Source organism: Habropoda laboriosa, unplaced genomic scaffold (genome assembly GCF_001263275.1).
Source record: "Habropoda laboriosa isolate 0110345459 unplaced genomic scaffold, ASM126327v1 scaffold89, whole genome shotgun sequence".
Classification (NCBI taxonomy): Eukaryota; Metazoa; Arthropoda; class Insecta; order Hymenoptera; family Apidae; genus Habropoda; species Habropoda laboriosa.
The window spans coordinates 1273413-1294124 of record NW_017100263.1 but is presented as its reverse complement, the minus strand read 5'-3'; the positions used below and the strand labels follow the sequence as shown (position 1 = coordinate 1294124).

Here is a 20712-nt window from a genome sequence, read left to right as displayed (position 1 = left end):
TGGATTAAATTGTGCAAAAATGTGCGTAACATTAAACGCAGACTGCTTAAATTATTTTTTAAGCTGTTACAGTTACAGAACAATTACTTGCAGTGACTGTCGCTTAAAATCGTACACCTAGCGGTTCGTCCGTGAAAATTGTACTGAACGATTAAACCCCATACGCCAGGCATATAGCAAAACTATAACAAAATGTTTAGTAATACTTGGTAAATTAGACAAAATTTGTCATTACGTATGAAACTCGTACAGAAAGAATTAGATACATTTTTACAATAACTTGTATCGATATTTCGTAGGGTAACCAAATGCATTTTCTGGAGGAACTGATTTTGCCAAATTTTCACAAAATTGGGGAGTTACATTTAACCATTCCTTTTGTAAAGCTTTTCTAAGACCTTCGTTTGTAATATCGTGTAATCGTACTTTCCTGTCTAATTCGTTCCACACATGTTCAGTTACAGGAGATTGGGGAGGTGTTTGCAGAAAATCGGCCGAACTGCTAGGTGTACGATTTTAAGTGACAGTAGTCCTTGTACCAATTTTTTAATTACATCACAGTGATTGATTTGATAAAAAGGACGCGATAATGGGATTGTATACTTGCCTGCTCTGGTACTAAAATTGGCAAATATTTTGCACGTAATAAATTGTATTGTGCAATGTTCACACGTACGTGGTGGAGAAAAAACACCTTATAGTGCGGGATCTTCGCGTCTTAGGTTGTGTGGGGTTCGGGCTGACTACACTTAAATATCGCAACCTCACGAGAACACTGTGCAACTATTATCGGAGCTACCGCACTCGTCTGCAGCGTTAAACGTCTGTTTTCGAGTTTGTCCTTGTCACTCGGTCACTATCGCACGTTCACCAAAAGGGCGCGGAAACGTTAACTGGGTAGACGGATCTAAACGTTGCCTCGTGGTCCGGATTTGTCCACGCCAGGGAGCAAAGTCGGAGCCAGGCAGGATTTTTGTCCGTTCGATGTCCACACAAGGGAGCGTCTTGGAGCAAGTATCCGTTTTTGTCCATAAAAATCGTAGATCGGCCCTCTTTTTATCCTTGCTGGGGGTCCCCTGGGCCAGCGAGACTGATGGAGTGGGGGAGTGAGATAGTGGGGGAGTCTATAAGGGATGGTGACGAGGGAAGTGACGAGGGCGCTACTCTGGTGGCCACTCGGAGCACTACCCTCTTTACGGGGTGCGCTACAACCTGGAAAATTTCGTTTATTTGTAATAATACGGAAAAATGTTCTATACGAAACTTGCATGATGCAGAGAAGGGCATAATTCCATGTAAATACTTTTCACGTGAGTGGAGTATTTTTATTAAATAAGATTCTATATTATCGCTGTGTGATTGATTGTTGCTGTTGCAGCGATCTCAGCATGCTATGGCATACATAACGTGGCACAGATTCTCGTGGTCAAGACGCGATAAAAACAGTTGTATTAGCAAGAAAAATTAATTTTAATTCTGACTTTCGTTTCAGTTTATAAGACTGAGGATTATCAAATGTAATTAATCTATAATACATTAGCTTTTCTCGTCGAATACAGCACTGAGACGGTAAATAGATTACGCTCGGAAAAGAAATCATAAGTCAAGTGGCTGAACGTCATTCAGGATCAGCGAATATCGTGAAACAATTGCTATTACTTTCAAATGGTGGAACTGCGAGTATATCTTATCGTCGCTAGGTTTATTCTAACGAATGCTGTAATTCATTGACTCTGACTTTTATGGAAACAGATAGTCTTGCCGCAATGTTTACGTTCTAATAATACATTACGTACAGCTACGAATGTAAATATTGCGGCAATTCGAGACATTGCGTGGAATATGGGTAGACATTGTTAATCGATTGCTGAGTCAGATATCGCCGTGATAATCAGGATGAAGGTTTCTTTCGAAGAACAAGTGGATAGTGTCCTTATTTATGGAGAAACTCGTCAAACTTCGATGAGAGATTGTGTAAAAGACGATGTTTACCCGATGAACTTTACCCAAATCGATGGGTAGATCGTGAAGGATCAGTTTCGTGGCCAGTTCGTTCTCCGGACTTAACCCCGTTAGATTTCTTTCTGTGGAGAACACTCGAAAATGTTGTCTACCGAGAAATACCGACTACACTGGTGATTCAGCGATACAAAAATTGCAACTTAGACACAAACCATCTTCTGCGATGTAAAAAAATTTATTTTACCACCATATTTGACCTTGAACGACTTTTAACGATAGCATGCTGAAATCGTCACAACAGCAAGCGTTAAAAAAAGAAATACAGCAACCCATTGAAAATAATAGAGATGACGTTGAAATCGCCTCTACGCCTGCACCCACGTAAAATGTATTTATGTCATACTACGTCCCCTTTTCACGTATATAAAATTTGTCTATATTAATACAAATAACAGAAATATCCCAGGTGGACAAAGCTTTTGCCCCACCCTGTACGATGAAAGCGCAAAATCTGTAAATCTTCAAACGCTCCCTTTTCTAAAATCATGTGTGCGATATTTTTGCTAAGTCTGATACTGCGATACACTTATCACTTCTCGTCGATTTTGTTGTTTATATGTCAACAACTTCAAAGGACATATCTGTTGAGAAATTCATCGCGAGTATCGCACACTGTCATCCGACCGGTTCTTTCTGTTCCAAGACTTTCCAGAAACATGTCACAAGGAAGCTACTTTTCAATACAGAATAAAGGGGACTGGTGTTAACACAACTGTCTATTGTCCAACCACTTGCATTACCGTGGTACGTGTAATCCAATATTTCCGTGTAATTTAAACTCTTCTCGTTTGTGCAGTACATTGCACGATGAAGAGGTAATTTCTCACCGTAATGTTAGCACGTTCTCCCGTTGCAGTAAGTTCTTTTCAGCTTTTGCGCCGTTTTAGCGAAAGGTTTAAATGATTTTTTGGAAGAAAACGTTCACCTGCTCTTTATTCCTGATAATTGTTGAGTAACATGGTGTATTATTTACACTTCTATTTATTTTGTCGGTATTTTTATCAATCAATGGTAAGTATTTTTTCGAATAAATAGTCGGTAAAAACGAAAATTTAGGTCGGTATAAGTACGCAATTAATTGTCGGTATTAAATCTCATTTTGTCGATGCAATTTTGTTTATTTGGTCGGTATTAACTTGTTTTTCGGTCGATAAAATTTAAATTTTTGGTTAGGTTAGGTTAGGATATTTTATTATACACATCTATTTGAAATATTGAAAAATTATTACGTTTATTGATATTTTAATGAAAATGCTGACAATTTTTTTATTAATCGATGTAATACCGTCCACTTATATTATGTACTGATGTTTCATTTTAAATACCGACCCAATGAATAGCGCCCTATTCTTTAATTCTAAGAAAAGCAACATCGGGTAATATCTAATTCGCAGTTTTTGATAAATTTTTCTGTTCAAAGAACACGAAAAGACGCCATACTATAAACGTTCGTCAAAGTCATTAGTTTACCATTTCTTAGTTCAGCGTTTCATTTCTCTTTCGCTGCAAAAAAAAAAAAGGAGACCAGAATACGGAAAAGACTACAAAATTTGCAGCATAAATGTTTCGTAAATCCGAAGTATGTACGTTTACATTCAAATTTCAAAATAAGAAAACGGTGTAAGAAAGTGAAGTAACTTCGTTCCACAGAAAATTGTGCAAGATGTAAAAAATTGCACTATATACAAATAAAAATAGCACTAATATAAATATTTACGTTTCTCAACGAATAGCTTATTTTTGATGGTTCAATTTATTCTTTTCGAGGAATGGCAATTCTTCTCCATTTGCATCAATTTGTAAACCTTATTGTCCCAATTGGATAAATGATCTTTCGGCAAAATATTTGCAGATAAGGCCACATTTCTCGATTGTCCTCGATCGCGGTGCATAATTCGCTTCATAAAGAAAAGGAATCGATTTCGATTTTATGTTACAGTCCGTTTGATCACTGTGCAACAATATTCTGGCGGAACGAGGCATTTAGTAGCGAATGACCGTTGAATAATCTATGAGTAGTATTCGTGTCACGACTTAAGCGCCCATAAGAAACGGTTGTTAACACTGGCAGCACATTTTCATGGAGATTAGATTGTGTCACGTCTAATTTTGCGTCGTTTGCTTAATTCTCTAAAGGAAATAATTAACATGACTACGTCAGGAGTTGTGATTTCAACAATTTGAAAATGAAATTGTATTATTCTGTATGTTTAAACATGCGCAACAATTTTTCGTGCAAATTACGACAGTAAATTAATTAAGTTTGTTAATAAGTTGGCAAAGGACAATTTAATTTATAGTCTACAACGTATACTCGGTGTCAGTTTACAGTGTATAATCCCTTTGTAGAAATTATATACAGTGGGACCACCTCAATTATCTTGTTATTAGTGGCTAGATCAAAACTTTTTGTCACGGATGAATAGGATTTCTGTCTCTTTCAGTCTCTTTTTAAAATAAGTTTTCAAGGCCACGTTCAATTTTTCTATGTATAATCTATAATTTTTTTTTTTTTGCCTGTCAACGACCGCAATATAATACATTTCGTGATATACACGTACAATTTATACATAAAAAGATTAAACGTGACTGTGAAAACTTATTTGAAAAGAAAGGGTATAGAACACATCTAAGGTCACTGCCTTGGAGATCCTTTGAAACCGTACCTATGACCAACAAAATTCGGGGAGGTCTACTAATAATGAAAATAATTGAGATGGTGGCGTTAGGTGGACCATCCTGTATAAACCGACGAAATTCCTTCGTTTAATAGTAACAACGCTATGATTTTATGACAGACTATAAGCTAGTGTTTAGATAATATTTTCACTTGAAGTGGCAACTGTTTGAGTATTTGTTCACACTGCAATATTTGTATATTGCAGTTCATTAATTGTTATGTGTAACGTGTCAAAAGAACGTGTTGGCAGGAGAAATGTAGGAAATATTTAAATCGTCCTAAAGTGTAGGTATTAGATCTGTAGACACTTGAAGAAATGTCGATTTTTTCATACTTTACATTACTTTGAGAATCCTTAAAAAAAAAGACTGCAGCAAATATTGACTTAATTTTTGGGAATGGGATAAAGGCAGGCTTGCTTTATAAGATTGTGTGTAAACATTGAAATTCAATTTGAGATATCTTGGAGAAGCGTTGAGAGATGCGTTAAAAAACTTTCACACGATGTGTCCTTTACTTCTTTATCAACTATTATATTTTTAGAAATTTACAATGTGAATTTAGCTAAATTTACTTTGAAGCACATCATACACTTGACCATTTGACGAGCTTTTTTCAAATTTACCCCCATTTTCTTTATTTTCATAAAAATTCGGTAGTTAAAAGAATAGTTAAAAAAAGCAGCGGTTCCACAATTTTGTCATATAAAGCAAGCATGTTTTGAATAATATTATTTTTATAGAAAAAAGCTGATATTCCGCAACTCACTTGGCCAAAACGCATTATATTTTTATCGATTTTCAACATTTCGAAGTGTTTTCATTTCCAAGTTGGTCCTGTGCTTTAGCGAAAGCGTCTGTGTTTACAATGGCTCCCTTTCACATTGCAATTTTTACGTATTTTTTTTTTCTCTTTTGAAAATTGTTATCATGCAATAACATCTAGTATGTGTACGTAAAGAAATAATAGTATTTCAATCGAAATTAGAAGCGAGACATGAAAAATCTGACAGCATGCCGTTCCTTATTTTCATTCGTATGCAATGTTAATGCACGTGACACTGAAACGCACATTTAGTCCAGTTTGTTTCCAAAAAGGTAGAAAAATATGCGTACTGGTATGTACGCATAATTTGAAAATATTCTGTAAATTTTAAATAAACGTTGGAGAATTACCGCAGGCGGTTCAAGCTTAAGTCCAATTTGTCCTTCAATGTTGTCAATTTAATATTTAAAACCCTTATTGGAGGTTATTTCTTCGCTGGGAGCTTCACTGGGTCCGCCTTTTAAAACCTTACTCCTCACAAACGGTATAAAAAATAGCCTAGTTATAGTTGCAAAATAAAATACTTATTTGTACATATTAATTTTATAATATAAAAACAAGAGGCCGCTGAAAATGGAAACACCAAATTTATATAAGACTTGATCCTTTGCCTCGTAATAATGCTGCGCCGGGGCCTCCAAAACTATAAACGCGGCCCTGGATACTGCTATTTATAAAAACTTTAAAGGGATAAAGTAACGCCGGATAACCGTACAATTTGCTAAATTACTCGAATCAATCGAACTCTGTTATTAACATCGTGACTCATTTTCGGAAATATCGCTCGGTTTCTACGCAGGCCGTAGCGTCTGTTGAATTCGTTCCTTTTCGATCCATCAGATGCTAGGCCTAAATTACTTGGAAAGTTCGACGGTGCAAAGGGCGAGCAGCAAGTCTCGTCGAGAATAATTTCGAAGGAGGTGGAGAGCTAGCCGATTGGACGATGCGGTGGAAAGGCAGACCGAAGGAAAATTAATGACGGGAAAGGGTGGCGGTGAATGCTTTCTGTCGCAATGAAGTCACCGACGCAAACGAAACACCGAAATCGGGAAGCTAGAAACGAACTGGTCGAGGGAAAATAGAAGAAACACGTTGGGGTAAAGAAGAGGGTGGGAAGGAAACCTACGCAGACGTGGCACATAGGTCAATGCACTTGCATTCAGGGACGCGCGTTGAGCGGAATATACTTTTGCGACTATACAGGGTGACCTGTTAAAAACGGTCTCTACTGGTAATGTACCGACTGACTCTGGAAACTGGGACAGAGTGTAACTTCTTTCCCACGCGCGACTACGATAGAAAGTAACAGAGGGAGAATTGAAATAGTTTAAGAATCTGTACGCTTGTGGTGAAATAGTTTCTACAAATTTAATCATTTGTACAGGGTGTTCCGAAGTTAAGCTAGCAGATTGCGTGAATATGATTTCTAAGACGAAATAAAAGGAAAATGTAATTGGGAAACGCTTTACTAAAATATTATAACGAAAATATGAAATTTTGGCTGTTGATGTATTGCGATGTAAGAGTAAGCGTTTATTTGATCTGTTTATTTCGCCAGTGTCTACCACCTTCGAATTATTGAAAGTTTTCATTATCATGTTGTATCGAAAAATAAGAAAGTAATTTCGTCCATTTCCATATTATTGAAACAATAAATTTAATACCCAAACTTTTACCGTGACTTTGTTTCTTTCTACTCTTATAGTAACAGTGTTTCATTAACGCTATTCTCTTCACGTCTAATTATTTCTTCTAATAACTGTTTAATAAAACGTTTTCAGACCTGTAATTATACAGGGTGAGTAGTTTAAATCGATCCGTGCGAATATCTTCGAAACCGTTGATGATAAGGAAGAATGTTTCAGATAAAAGTTGAACGTTATCAATAGTAGGTACCTAATTTGATGCAAGTTCTTTGTATGTAGGCATATACAGAACATACGAGCCGTTTTTTTTTTTTAAGTGGCATAAGTCCAATTTTGAAAAAAAATGAGTTAAGGCTAGATTCAGCTAAACGTGGATATTTTATTTTCATATTTTTAGCAACAAAGTCAGTACACTACAATATCCCCACGAACTCGTCAAATGAAGTTTAACTGTTAAATGTTATTGCATAAATGCTTTTTTTTGAAAGTGGTCTAAGTCCATTTGTAGCTAAGAAAACACTGTGTTAATAATTATTATCACATAATAAAATTTAACATGTTTACAATTTTAGAAACATTACACGAAATTATTAACGTTTGTCAATATTTTTTAATTAATTCAAACGCAAACTCTTAAATACCTCAATATAAAAATAAATGGACTTATAGCACTTTTAAAAAAAAAACCGCTCATACGAAGGTCAAATTTCTTTCTTTTTAAATAGAATTATTTTTTCACGCAGCTCGCCGTTGCTTATAAAAAACTATTAAGCTATTTATGTCAAGAAATGATGTCATCAATGGTTTCGAAGATATTCGCGCGGACCGATTTAAATTACTCACCCTGTATAACATACTGGCACAATTTGATTATTTAATTTTGGACATAATATGTTATTACATTCCTTTTCTTCTTTAACGAAGCTACATATTTTTCTTCGTATAAATCTCGCGTATAACAATATTAGAGTAACGAGATCGAACAATCGATTGATTGTTTCAACTATCATATATTTTTTTTACTAATAGTACTTGAACGCTATCTATTCCTTTGCTCTAAATTTCTTCAGTCGTAAGTTTTTCGATGTCGTTCCTTCGTGTGTATGCATACGTGCCGAGATATATCGACCGTCGGTATGTTCTACCATTTTTTTGCTTCTCTGCAAAATTCTGCTAACCTACAGAAAATAACTTTTTCTTCCACTTGTTGTGCTAAAATTCTATTAAAAGATAATTATGTTATGGGAATAAGTGTCTATTGTTGGTCTTGGGCATTTCTTATTGTATTACACATTTCTAGCGTTGCACGCGGAATATTACATCACGCGGCCAGACCGGCAATATAATAATCAGAATTACGTAATTTCGCATCAGCATGTTTCGGTCTGTATGAATCACGGTTCTCATTGCTGACTCAGATGCCATATACAGCTGTTATGTCGGGGGAAAAGGCGTTCACGAATACGGTTGTATACTATTTAAGTAACAAGCATAGTAATTTAGTGTTTTGACTGTGAATTTTCAGTTCGAATTATAATTCGAAGAATTTCTTCGTTAAAAAAAATTGTAACGAATTAAGAATGTAACGTAAAGTCAAACGAACGCATCGATATAACAAAATTATTGTTTGTTAATAACGAAGCAGTGCAGTCATTTTTTGAACTGTTTTAACAACAGAGCCTCCTTGGATATACGAATTGTTCCGTACAAAAATTACGTGCCCTGTATTGAAACAAAGTTGTAACTTAAATTGAATTCAAAGTGAAGAATTTAATATAAAAAGATAGTTAAATTTATGAAGTACCTTTCAAATATTCATCTAAGTACATTTCGTCAGACTTCTGTCTTCTGTAAAACGATTACTATCGCAGGATGAATCATACAATTGAGATAGATTACATCTCTTCCTTAATTATAATTGGTAATAAGCTGCAGAGGAAGACGTTTAATGGTTTAAAGAGAATCCACTTTCTATGACTCGGTCTTTTGTCCACTAGCGAAACACTATGAATACAAAATGCAATTGCATTTATTATTTCATTTTGAAATTTGTAGCGACATATTGTCCCATTTGTGCTCCAGGATAACATTAACATTCTTTTAACGCAGAGAAATAAATATATGAATTGTTATATGGATAATTAAGGTAAGAACGTAATTTAAACAAATTGAATTGCTTTCTGCTCTTCTGTTATTTTATTAACATAAGTACATAAGCATGTGTTTGCGATACCGAAGGAGCTCGTCATTTTATAATTGCGATTTTAGAAGTCAGGATTCATTAATACGTATTAATAATTGCATGAGAATTACACGAGGGGCAAGTAATTACACGAGAAATTTGAATAAATACAAATTGAAAATTGTACATATTAGGTATTATAGAACTATAAAAAGAACGTCGAATGTTGTCTCGATAGAAAACGTCGAAGGAATGATCGAAGATGGCGGTATATTACGTTGATTTTCATGAAATTAGTTGCTTTCATTTTTAAAGCCGCAAAACTGGGCTATAAAAAAATCACTATTTATTTATTTAATCTTGTATATGGCTCGTACTATCGGTTATTGCATTCATCTCAGAGACAACATTAAACGCTCGCAGATACAGAAAACAAAGAGGTCGAACTATCGATCGAACGTTTTGATTGCTCGTGTAAAAACCAGTACCACCGATAAAGACGTTGCCTTCAGCTAAGCAAGATATGTTTTCACGTTTCAGACGGGTATAAACGCGCACCCCAGATCCTGCTGCAGTGGGCGAAGCACTTAGGTTCGAAGGATAACATCACGGTGGTTGTGGTCCTGTTAACACCAGCCAACGAAATAGCAGCCAGGTCTCAGAACAACCATTGGTACCATCGTTTACAAGTGTGTTATTTATTCGAAAAAATGAATTCGAAGGATAAACCGTTCCTGGACATCGACGACGCGCACAACGCGACCAACTCGAATATCCTGAAACAGACGGTGATCTCGCAGGAACCACACGACCGCGACCGCGATCGCGACCGCGACCACGAGGACGACGGTATCCTAGCGGCCAGCAATGGGAAACACGAGAACGGCGACGCGGACTACGACAATTCGGATCTAGGGCCCGAGACTGTCGTCGACGACGGCCCCGTCTACGGCGGCCTCATCGGCGATGCCCTCGTCGACATGATGGTCGCGAGATTTATGCCCGTCCTGGATCAGTGCTTAGGACTTATCAAAGACAACGACTCGAATCACGACCAAAACCAGCCTGACAAAGACTCGAACGTTCTCGACGACATAAACGTCAACGAATCGACCAATGCCAACGTTAACGCTAACATTACGCACGAACCGCTAACCGACGCTATTTCGCATAAGGTCTACAAGGACGAAGTCGAGGACAACGACAACGACGAAGACGAAGACGAGGACGAGGACGAGGACGAGGACAATGAAAAAGATAAGAAGGACGATAAGATGGATAATAATAGTGTTCCCGATGAATTCGCGATATTTAACACGATCGAAAAGAACCAAGTCTGTGAGAATGTCCGCGAGGAAATGGATAACGAAATTCGCGTACAGCACGGAGAGAGTGTGAACGATGAAGAAACACAGGTGGAGAACGATCAGCAAACTGGCGACATGCTAAATGTCGCCGATGAAGCCGAGCCAATGGACTATGATGATTCTCCGCCCTCGCCGCAAGCTAACAGTAAGTGTGAACTGCAAATTAAGCCGCGTTTTTACGAACAATCCGTTTCCTCTTTGATCGCCGAGTGCATGTGGGTACTCGGTAAGGTTGTTTTATTCAGTTTCTTGTCGTTATACGATTTTTCCAATTACTAAATTCAACCACGGATTTTCCCCGTTTACTCGGATAAGATTTTCTCGGGCCTGGTATTGCTCTTATTTATGGGTAATGTCGATCGTTTTAGTTACGCAGTGTGTTGCGTGATAGACGGTGTTAATCGACACAGAGGTGATTCTACATGAAAAGTATCTTTATTTCACATGTGAACGCATGTAGAATAAGACAGTGTGTTTCAATTTTGTGAAATAAAGTTCGAAAGATTGTCAAATTCACGCGTGCTCCACTGATAAAGAGAGGATGTAATAAAGATGGGATGAGCAAAAGATGTATTGTAGAATGCAAGTTACATTTGATAAGTAATTCCGTATGAAAAAGAGAAATTAGTTCAAGTTGATTTTCCTTCGAGAAAAAAATGACAAAAGAATTAGAAAGTGCATATATGTCTTTGTCAGTGCTAATCGACACATTTTCATGAGCTTTCTTGAAATCAAATTTTTTCTCTTGGACACTTCATTATTTCTCTACTATTATCTATAGGATGTCGTTTGTAATATCGCGTTGTGAGCAAGCGCTGCAATTGAGGATTTACACTGAGTTGCACAATCATTTCTATATCATATCTAGAAAATCTAGCATCGATATAGAAAGCAATCTCATTTTAAACTTGAAAGATTAAATTGTCGTAAATGTTCGTGTTCGTTAAGGGAAAAGCAATTTGAAACAATAAAATTCTATTACGAACATTTATATCTTACATTCATTTTTTGCGATTACGATTTATGTACACTTTTCAACGGTCCTTCTTTTAAACCAAAATTTTTTGAAACATTTCTTTCAGTATTTCATCCTATTTTCTGTGAAATTCTATACATAATTACTTATCATCATCCTAACGATATTACTAAACAAAACTCCATAAGTAATCACATACTCGATCTTTTTTGCCTATACGTTCGACGCATGTTCGCATAAAAGTACGTTATTTTCTTCTCTTTTCGTTTATTTTTCATGCAGAATGGCCTCTTCTTCGTTTTACCATTCTATTAAAACCACGAATATTCTAACATTTCCATGTAAATTCGGGTCATAATTATCATTGCATCAAAATACGTTTAAGGCATTGTTAAAAAGGAAGTCACACGGAGTGATTTTTTTTGTACATATGTATATATTTTTTATTCAGAACGCGACATTTTTCTTTTGACTTGTATATAACAGTTACCTGAAGAACGGAGCATTTCCATTAGATATAAACAAACAATAATTGCTGTAGGTTCGTTTAAAAAGCAACGAGTTGCTCTTTCGTTTTTAAAATTACTCATGCCGCAGCTTTTAATTTTCCATTTCATTGCATATTGAATTAAACCAACAACTGTTTCATAAACAGTAACTCGTGCCTAATTCGCTGATTGTAACAAGATAGTACGAAATCGGTTCCCTGTTCTAGATTAATCGAAGTTTTCGTATCTGAACAGTGATAGAAAGTCAGACTTGCAAAGTTATGACATTTTTCACTCTAAATAAATAGCAGACCGTAAAGAATATCGGTAACTTCCCATGCAGACCAGCCCCTGCAATTTACAAAGGTAAATTTAAACGACCTGAGGGAGTATTGCAGCATCGTACAGAAAAAGATGAGGTCGCAATCTCGAAAACCATGTGAAAGACTGATACGAATTGTAGGAACCGACGGAAAAATGTTGAGGGACCCCAACGGGAATCGGGGCCTTCGGCTTACCAAGCCAAGGCTTCGCGCGCTACGCTAATTACTCCCTCGCTATTCTCCCTTGTCGGTTTCCTATTTTTTGGGTATGGAGGCCCCGATACTACACTCGGCTATTCACCCTCGAATGTCCTCAATGCAACACAACTCAACAAACTCAACCCTTTCGGGCACACAGCTGAAACAACGCATTTCTGGGAGACGTGCAACCCTCAAAACATGTTTTCATCGCACACCTCCTGGCTTCGTATAGCCGTAGATGCCTCCATCCCGGCTGAGACCCCATATGTAGGAACCGACGACGGAAAAATATCGAGAGACTCAACGGGAATCGAATTTACCAAGCCGAGGCTTTGCGCGCTACGCCAACCACTCCCTCGGGGGTGTAGTATCGAGGCCCCGATACTACAGAATTGCGATAATCTGATGGTTAGGCACATCCGATAGTCCTGCACGCGTAACCCAAACCACGAATTATATATTGTGTTGTTCGGAAAGTTCGTAGAGAAATTTCAAAAGGTATATTACTCGTTAGTTGAGATCGAATCCAACACACTCCTCAAATTATTCGTAAGGTGAAAGGGGCGGATATAAGTCGAACTATATTTTCCGCGGCGGAACGCGGAAAAAGAAACATCTTTAAGAAAATTCTGAATAATTATAGGAGTAATGAATCGTTAATTATCGGCTAATAAATAAACACTTAAACGAACAATCACCTTCTGCAAACTAGTCTGGTTAATCCTAGTGCGTTCTTTCGTTCGACTGTACACTTTAGGTTTTTGGGTCTTCTTTGACCCAAAGGTCTTAGGTGTAACAATTTTTGTTACCAGCACTTAGGTAATGAACTTTCGATGTAATGTTAAGGGAACATAAATTTGATAACAGCAAAAGTAATTAAAAAGATAAGAAGGCGATGGGTCAAAAAAGACCCGAAGACCGTACTAGGGTTAAAAACAGCACTAGCGATGTAATTCAAAAAAACTCGATGCAGAATTGCAGCACTTGGCCTATGAAGTTTTGCTTTAACATAATTCAGTAAATGTTGCCGCTTACGAGTGTTAGGACGTATATGAAAATTTGATCGAAACGTGTTATTTCGTTGGTATTTTATTCAACTTTTTATTTCACCTGATTCGTAACTTTCTAGCAATTGGCTTTTTGTTGTTTCAGTAGTCTCATGGGGTTCTATAAATGTATTTAGGACTGGAGATAGTTTTTCTTAACCTGCTGATCTAGTTTCTCCCGCAGTTTCAATGCAAATGAAGTGACTGGTTTAGCTGTCCCATTATTTTCACTTCATTTTTCTTTTATTGAATCTTCTTCAAATCATTTTTATAGAGCTTTACTGGCCTAATTAATAGACACTCGCGAGGAATAGAAATTAAACAGTGAACACCATTACAGATGGAATTCTGTCCTTGATTTTTTCATTCGCAGATTTGTTGTTTGTAACCATATAAATCAAACTTAGTCGGTCTTCCTTTTATGTAGTTACATTTGTATTCATGTTCCCTTGTGAGTAGTAGGGTATCATTTGAAATGAGGGTAAAAATCGTCGTGACGACGAGTGAATGTCCGAATTGGAGTTTTAAATATCTATAAAGTCGGTTTAACATCATAGCGAATTTGCACGCTACCAGCAAGATGTTTTGAATGGTGGAATATTTTTTAACAAAACTGAAGTTATAAAAACAAGCTCGATGAGAAATTAATATTGTCTGACAAACTCGTTTTATTTCAATTCACCCTATAGCGGTCCTCGGGTCTTTCTTGACCCACCGCCTTTTTATATTTTTAGTAATTTTTCCTGTTATCAAGTTTACGTTCCTTAACATTATTTTAAACGTTTATTGTCTAGGTTCATACGTCGCGTTGGAAATAAAAATTATCACACATAAGGTCTTAGGTCCTCTTTGACCCAAAAGTCTTAAGTTGTACAGTCAAAACGAAGAACGCAGTAGGGTTAAGAAACGAATGTCTCTCCGACAGTCCTACAGTTACGTCGCCCCTCCAGAAATCATCTCGCGAAATCAAGCGTAGTTTTATTTAGCGGCGGCATTTTTTGACAATCCATCCGTCATATTTATATATCGTCAATCTTTGAAAATATCGATGCCGCTATCAGGCTTATTTGATCGGGCGCGCTGTTCCGTTTTCGATTGAACTCGCGTCGCGACTGTTACCCGCCAAATTAATTTTGGGTAACTATTAAAAATGCGGTAGAGCAAATGGTGTTGACAGCTAATATTGTCGTCGTCCCGAACGTTGGACGATTGACTAGCGTGTAATATCGCCTCGACCGGTCGATGATTACGGAAGTGTAAGGAATGTTTAGCGGAAGAAGACCCGAACGTTGGACTGTTTTACATACTTGAATGAATGCTGTCGAACGATTGTGTTCAACGAGTGACGGACGATTCCATTAACGCAGGACTGCATTTATACTTTTCGAGGCCCTAGGCGTAACATTATTACGAGGTCCCGAAAGAAAGCAAGTCTATCTCAGTTAAACAAATTCAGACACATTTTTTTTTTTAAGTTTATTGAAACTGAAAGTCGTCGTTTCCATAGTAACTCATTTTAATCAAATAAAAATAACAACATTGATATACATATATTTGCATTAAACGAAGTATAAAAATAAATCGGTTCAAATTTAAACGTTTAGGTGCTCGCATTCTGTGTCGAAAATTGCCACCACCAAGTGTAAATTCTATTCTATTCTTTTTATAAAATCATCAATGTTGCCTTTGTTCCGTGCTATTTCCAGTCATATTCGGAGAAAATTTCTAAAACAAAATTTTCGACATTTTTCGACATCGAATGAAAAGCGCGATCACGCCGCTTGGCACTTTTCGGTCAAATTTCTGCAATAACTCGTGGCTCTCAAACGGTTAAATTAACAAAAAATTAATAACTAAAAGCTGTTTTTATATTATGAATTTAATATCTAAAAATAAGTATTTTATTGTGCAAATATAGCTAGGCTGTTGTTTATATTGTTGTTTGTGAGGAGTAAAGTTTTAACTCTTTGCGGTCGTACTTTCCGTCGGCATGTTAGTCGGAATTATTTGGTAGCGCGCACTCGGTCAATTATAGCCCAAAAACGTGTAAATTTTATTCAATTGAGTTTGTTCTGCAGGCAAAGGGCGTCCACAGAGCGTTCAGAAGGTAAAGAGTTAAGATATGGCCTCGTAGAGAGTGAGGCCCCAGCTTACGCCTTATGGTAAACGCGGCCTTGCGTTGACGATTGATGAACGATTGACTCCTTAGCACAGTGGTTCTTCACTAGTGTTCCGCGATCTTGTTACAAATGTTCCGTGAAATTCTGAAGATGCTGTGTACTAGCTAGGAAAGTAAGTACGCATGAACGAAACGTAGTGCAGTGGGCAATTTGTAACATGGACAAGATGCAATTTGCATTATGTACTCTGTTAGTTTTATAACCTTAGTGATTTTGGTGTTTCGCAAATTTTCCTGACAAATGCACCTTAGTACTTTTATACTCAGAATACGCCAGTCTATCGAAATTGAGCATAAAAACTTGGACATTCCATTTAAAAAAACAGATGACCGCTATATCTTCTCTACGCCTCCACTTGCAATAATACCATTTATACCATATTATGTAGTTTCTTAAACCCTACAACTTCTGTAAGTAACATTTTCTCGTATTGTCTGAAATAACCAAGATATTTAAGTGGACAGAGTTCGTGAGACGCTGTATATTAAGTAACATTTTCTCGTATTGTTTGAAATAACCAAGATATTTAAGTGGACAGAGTTCGTGAGACGCTGTATATCGCAACATGTATCAACGTGAAATGCGGAGAGCCATATCAAAAGTGTTCGAGTGCAATTTACATACTTTTAGTACAATTGTTAATAAACCATTACAGAAGGTCCACTGTTCCCTTCAAAGAAAAGTACGTAATTGTTCACTTAACGTAAGCTTTAATTCAGCGATGACAGTGTTTAAGTACAGTATTTCTTCCACTTTTCTATCATGTGTTCCTTACTTACTACGCCCCGCTTCGATTGCTGCAAAAACTCTTCATTTTAGGCTACAACCTGCACGCGCACAAATACCGACTTTGACGACTAATTTGACACGAAAGTAATTTTATATCGTGGATCTTCTGGAAAGATTCTTCTGAACTCTGTCAAATGAAAACCGTCGCTGTTTTGTCACTGTGAAATTTGCTCAGGCTTGATGCGAATTCATCGACCGATACCATATCTGTTCAACTTATAAATATGAATGTCAAACATTGGATGTTCAAACTGTTACGCGTTCTTTATATTGCTCGGGAACCCGGCCCACTTTCAGCTGCACTTCGGCTTTCACCACCGTGTGCCAGTCACTGCACTTCCTGCACTGATTGTGATCCGCCTTGCAAAACTGCCAACCTTCTTCCTAGATCGTACGATTCCTGATTCCTTCCTTTCGTACAATCATTTCGTATCGAACTTTTTTTTTCATACTTGCCTTATCAAACGATTCTGTATCCTACGAATCCTCGGCTGTTCGCTGTTTCACTGATAAAGTGCACCGTGCATCGTGCTCCGATATTCTTTATTGAATACTGCTCAGCCTAAAAAGGTACCACGTAGTGGTACGATATCTCAACCTGTCTTAACTGATTTAGCAAAGAACGAAAGAGTTGCTTAACCGCGTTTTAACTTGAGTTTTTACACGGTTCCGGTTTTTTATGTACAGGGTGAGCCATTTCAATTTATAAATGTTACGTTAAACTGGAGAACTTACTTTTGGGAGATTACTGGAGATAAAGGGGGGCAGTAAAAGCGTGTAGGTGTAAGATATGAGCCGTTTTTTTTAAGTGGTGTAAGTCCAATTTTGAAAAGAAACGAGTTCAGCATTCTTTTCATGTTTATAGTAACAAAGTCAATACACCGGCAATATCTTCGTGAACTCGTCGAAAGAAGTTTGTCTGTTAGATGTTATTGCATAAATGCTTCTTTGGAAAGTGGTGTAAGTCTATTCGTAGCTAAGAAAAAACATGTTTACATTTTTAGAAACATTGTACGAAATTATTAACCTGTGCCAATAGTTTTCGATTAATTCAATCGCAAGTACTTAAGTATCTCGATATAATAAATGGACTTGTACCACTTTAACAAAAAAACGGCTCGTATGCTGTGAAACTACATCTCGTTCTTTCTCATTTGACGCGTTTGATACGAGTGAAATTTTTCTGACCACGCACGGTACTGTACTGAAGTGTACTAATAAGCTAAGTCACTGTAGCATTCGGTTGTCGTCTTTTTTAACGTTACGATAAGTTTCAAACAGTTCTACTAGGACGTTCTCGTTGCAGAAAAGAGGAAATTAGAATACACTGTGTGATTAAATAGGAAGGTATATAAATTTCGAAAGTATTATGTAAAGAACAAATTTGCAAATCAGTTATTCAATAATAGTACACATATGGTATGTAATTATAAATGAACTCGCACGTTTCCTCGTAGTTTATCATGACCATTTATCTTGACGTATACGACCATTAATAGAGCAAGCTACAATTTAGTTGCTATTGCCATTTTAGTTACTCTTTGCTGCTATTTATCTGACAGCTATGTTGGAATCCGGGGAGGAAAGTTGATATCGATGTAACTTTTATTTTAACGACGACACTTATACTCGCGGATTCCGAATTTACAAGGCGCGAACTTCACGAAGGGAAGAGACAGCTCTTAACTATACTCGCTTGGTTTCTATAATGATCGCGTGAAGGATTTTTTGGGTGTACTTATAAGGAAGGGATTTGGGGGAGCAGGTGAACTTGGTTCTGGTGACGAATTGTTGGACAGGACTTCGAAGGGACAGCGGTCGATGAGTAACTTGGTTTTCGGCGTTATGGGATTCGTCTTAAGAGTGACTTGGTGAATCAATGTCAATAGGTGGTGCAATATGTGTAAGTATCTAGAGAAATGAATGTGCAGATTTCTTCAAAAGATTTTTATATTTATCTATTGTTACCATACATTTATAGATACGTGTAAGAAACGATATGAAAGAAATGTACAAAGAAAGAAAGACCGCTAATAACCTGAGAAGGTGCATGTGGCCTAAACGAACTTTTATTTTCTAAATAGTTTTCATATACCTTGCTTCAGTGGGGAAAAAATTTATCGACATAATCGAATCTTTAGAAGATCTTTAAAATTCTTCGCGTTACCCGAAATAAATTGAAATCTTTGAAAGCTACGATACGTAATAAACTGACAATGACTTGTATTATTGATAAGAACATGAATAATTCATTTTCTCATTTAAACAATAATACGGTTGGCCAATTTACTATTTCATTCACCCTGTTCCGAAGTTGTAGGGTAAGTGTTGTGCTGTTCCTCACAGTCCTCTTACCAGAAGACCTTCGTCTTCCCCACTCCGTGGCCAGATCTTAGGAACAATATTCGTTCTTAAAGCAACGCAACGTCAGGCTGCTTGCCTTCTTCCAAACAATCAAACCTATGACACCCAATTGCTACGTGACTTCGAATCACTAGCTCCTTTCGTAAACGCTCTCTCTCTGGCCACATGCAGTGTAAGTACCTGCCATAAGTCGTACGAAAGCAAAATAGCGGCGGGCGAATTGTCTTCTAAAACCCTCAAAAGTATGTTGTTGCTAACATATACAGAATGCCTTTTTTAAGTGGACACGCTGGAATACCTCAGAAGGAACTGAAGCTATCGAAATGTTCTTTACAAAAGTTGTTTGGTATGATGGGGGACATAATGTGATGCAAATAATTTTTTCGTGGATAAAGTGAAGTTTATTTTTTTTTAATGGAACGTTATATTTTTGTTCATATTACGATAGCGTTTGTTGAAATTAATTCAACGATATGTGAGAAATGTGTAGCGAGCGTCTTGAAGCCAGACCCAGCGCGCTCGGTGGGGGTGGCTCGCCCCTTTGGGTTTTTCCCTGGGCCTGTGGACAGCGATCGGCAGGACGACGCGTCCTCACTCTTCCCGAGACCCTCAACGTACTCTTCTGCGAACGTCGCCCGAATAACGTAGATACAGACTTTGAGTAAAATATATTATTGTGGAAACGTAGAAACGTTCTGCAAGGTTAAGGAATTACAGGTGCTTAAAGTAACGTCGGTTCACTCGTCGATGGCTATGTGCGATATTCTGTGGGCCGCTGCCCTTTTTCCCCTTTTTATATGGTTCTTCAGCCGTGAGGGCCCTGCAAGCCGTGGGGTGGGACTGCAGCCTGCGCTGCTCCTTGTCTAGGGCCCCCTGCGGCTCAGATCCCGCGGTCGTTGTCTAGGCGCGTCGCACAGCGCCTTACAGTTCAATTTATTTTACGCCCACCCTACTCCGAGTCGGAGTACTTTTTCTGACAGATATGCTAGACGAAGTCATTTCGTGATGGTTGCAGAATCGTGAAGAACCGCGGAATCAAACCAACACGTGTCGCATACCTCCGGCAAGATAAACTACTTAACCGTGCCGCTAGTACATACCAGACCACTCATTTCTTACAAAAATCTCCTCTCGTGACAAAGTTTCCATTAACGTTCGAAAACATAACGTGACCAGGCTGTCTGCGAATTTTTCACGAAAACTGAAGGATCAGCTTAGTACGTGCTTTCAGAAAGTCAAGAACGAGCTTTGTGGACTCGGTAGATCCGTTAGTGTGACAATATTTTGGTAGCACCTTCGACAGTTTATCCCGTGTGAGTCAAATACTTAACTGTTTAGTTCAAGAGAGACTCTTAGGAAGGGACGAGATACTATTGTTATAACTATGACGTTATAAAAAAATACAATGTGAGATATAATTTTTTTTTTTTACTATAATTCAGAATTTTATTAGACTGTCTTAATTGTCACGAGCATAAAGTTCATATAAGAAATGTCTTCGACTATTCGAAAAGAAGCAGAATTATTGTACTCTGAAGTTAGCGAAGAATAATAGACCAAAACCGACATCGTCAACAATAAAAAAAATTGTTACACTGTTGAAAAGTACTGGACGTATCACAA

The 20712-nt window shown here is 37.4% G+C and overlaps 1 protein-coding gene across 1 annotated transcript in view; it reads left to right on the top strand.

Annotated features, from left to right (window-relative positions):
* Positions 1-20712, top strand: part of LOC108573123 (titin-like) — a 156443-nt gene that overhangs the window by 87577 nt on the left and 48154 nt on the right. The window contains exon 8 of the mRNA XM_017935500.1: positions 9896-10867. Coding sequence (XP_017790989.1) covers positions 9896-10867 — 972 coding nt within the window. The remainder of the gene's footprint in view (positions 1-9895; positions 10868-20712) is intronic.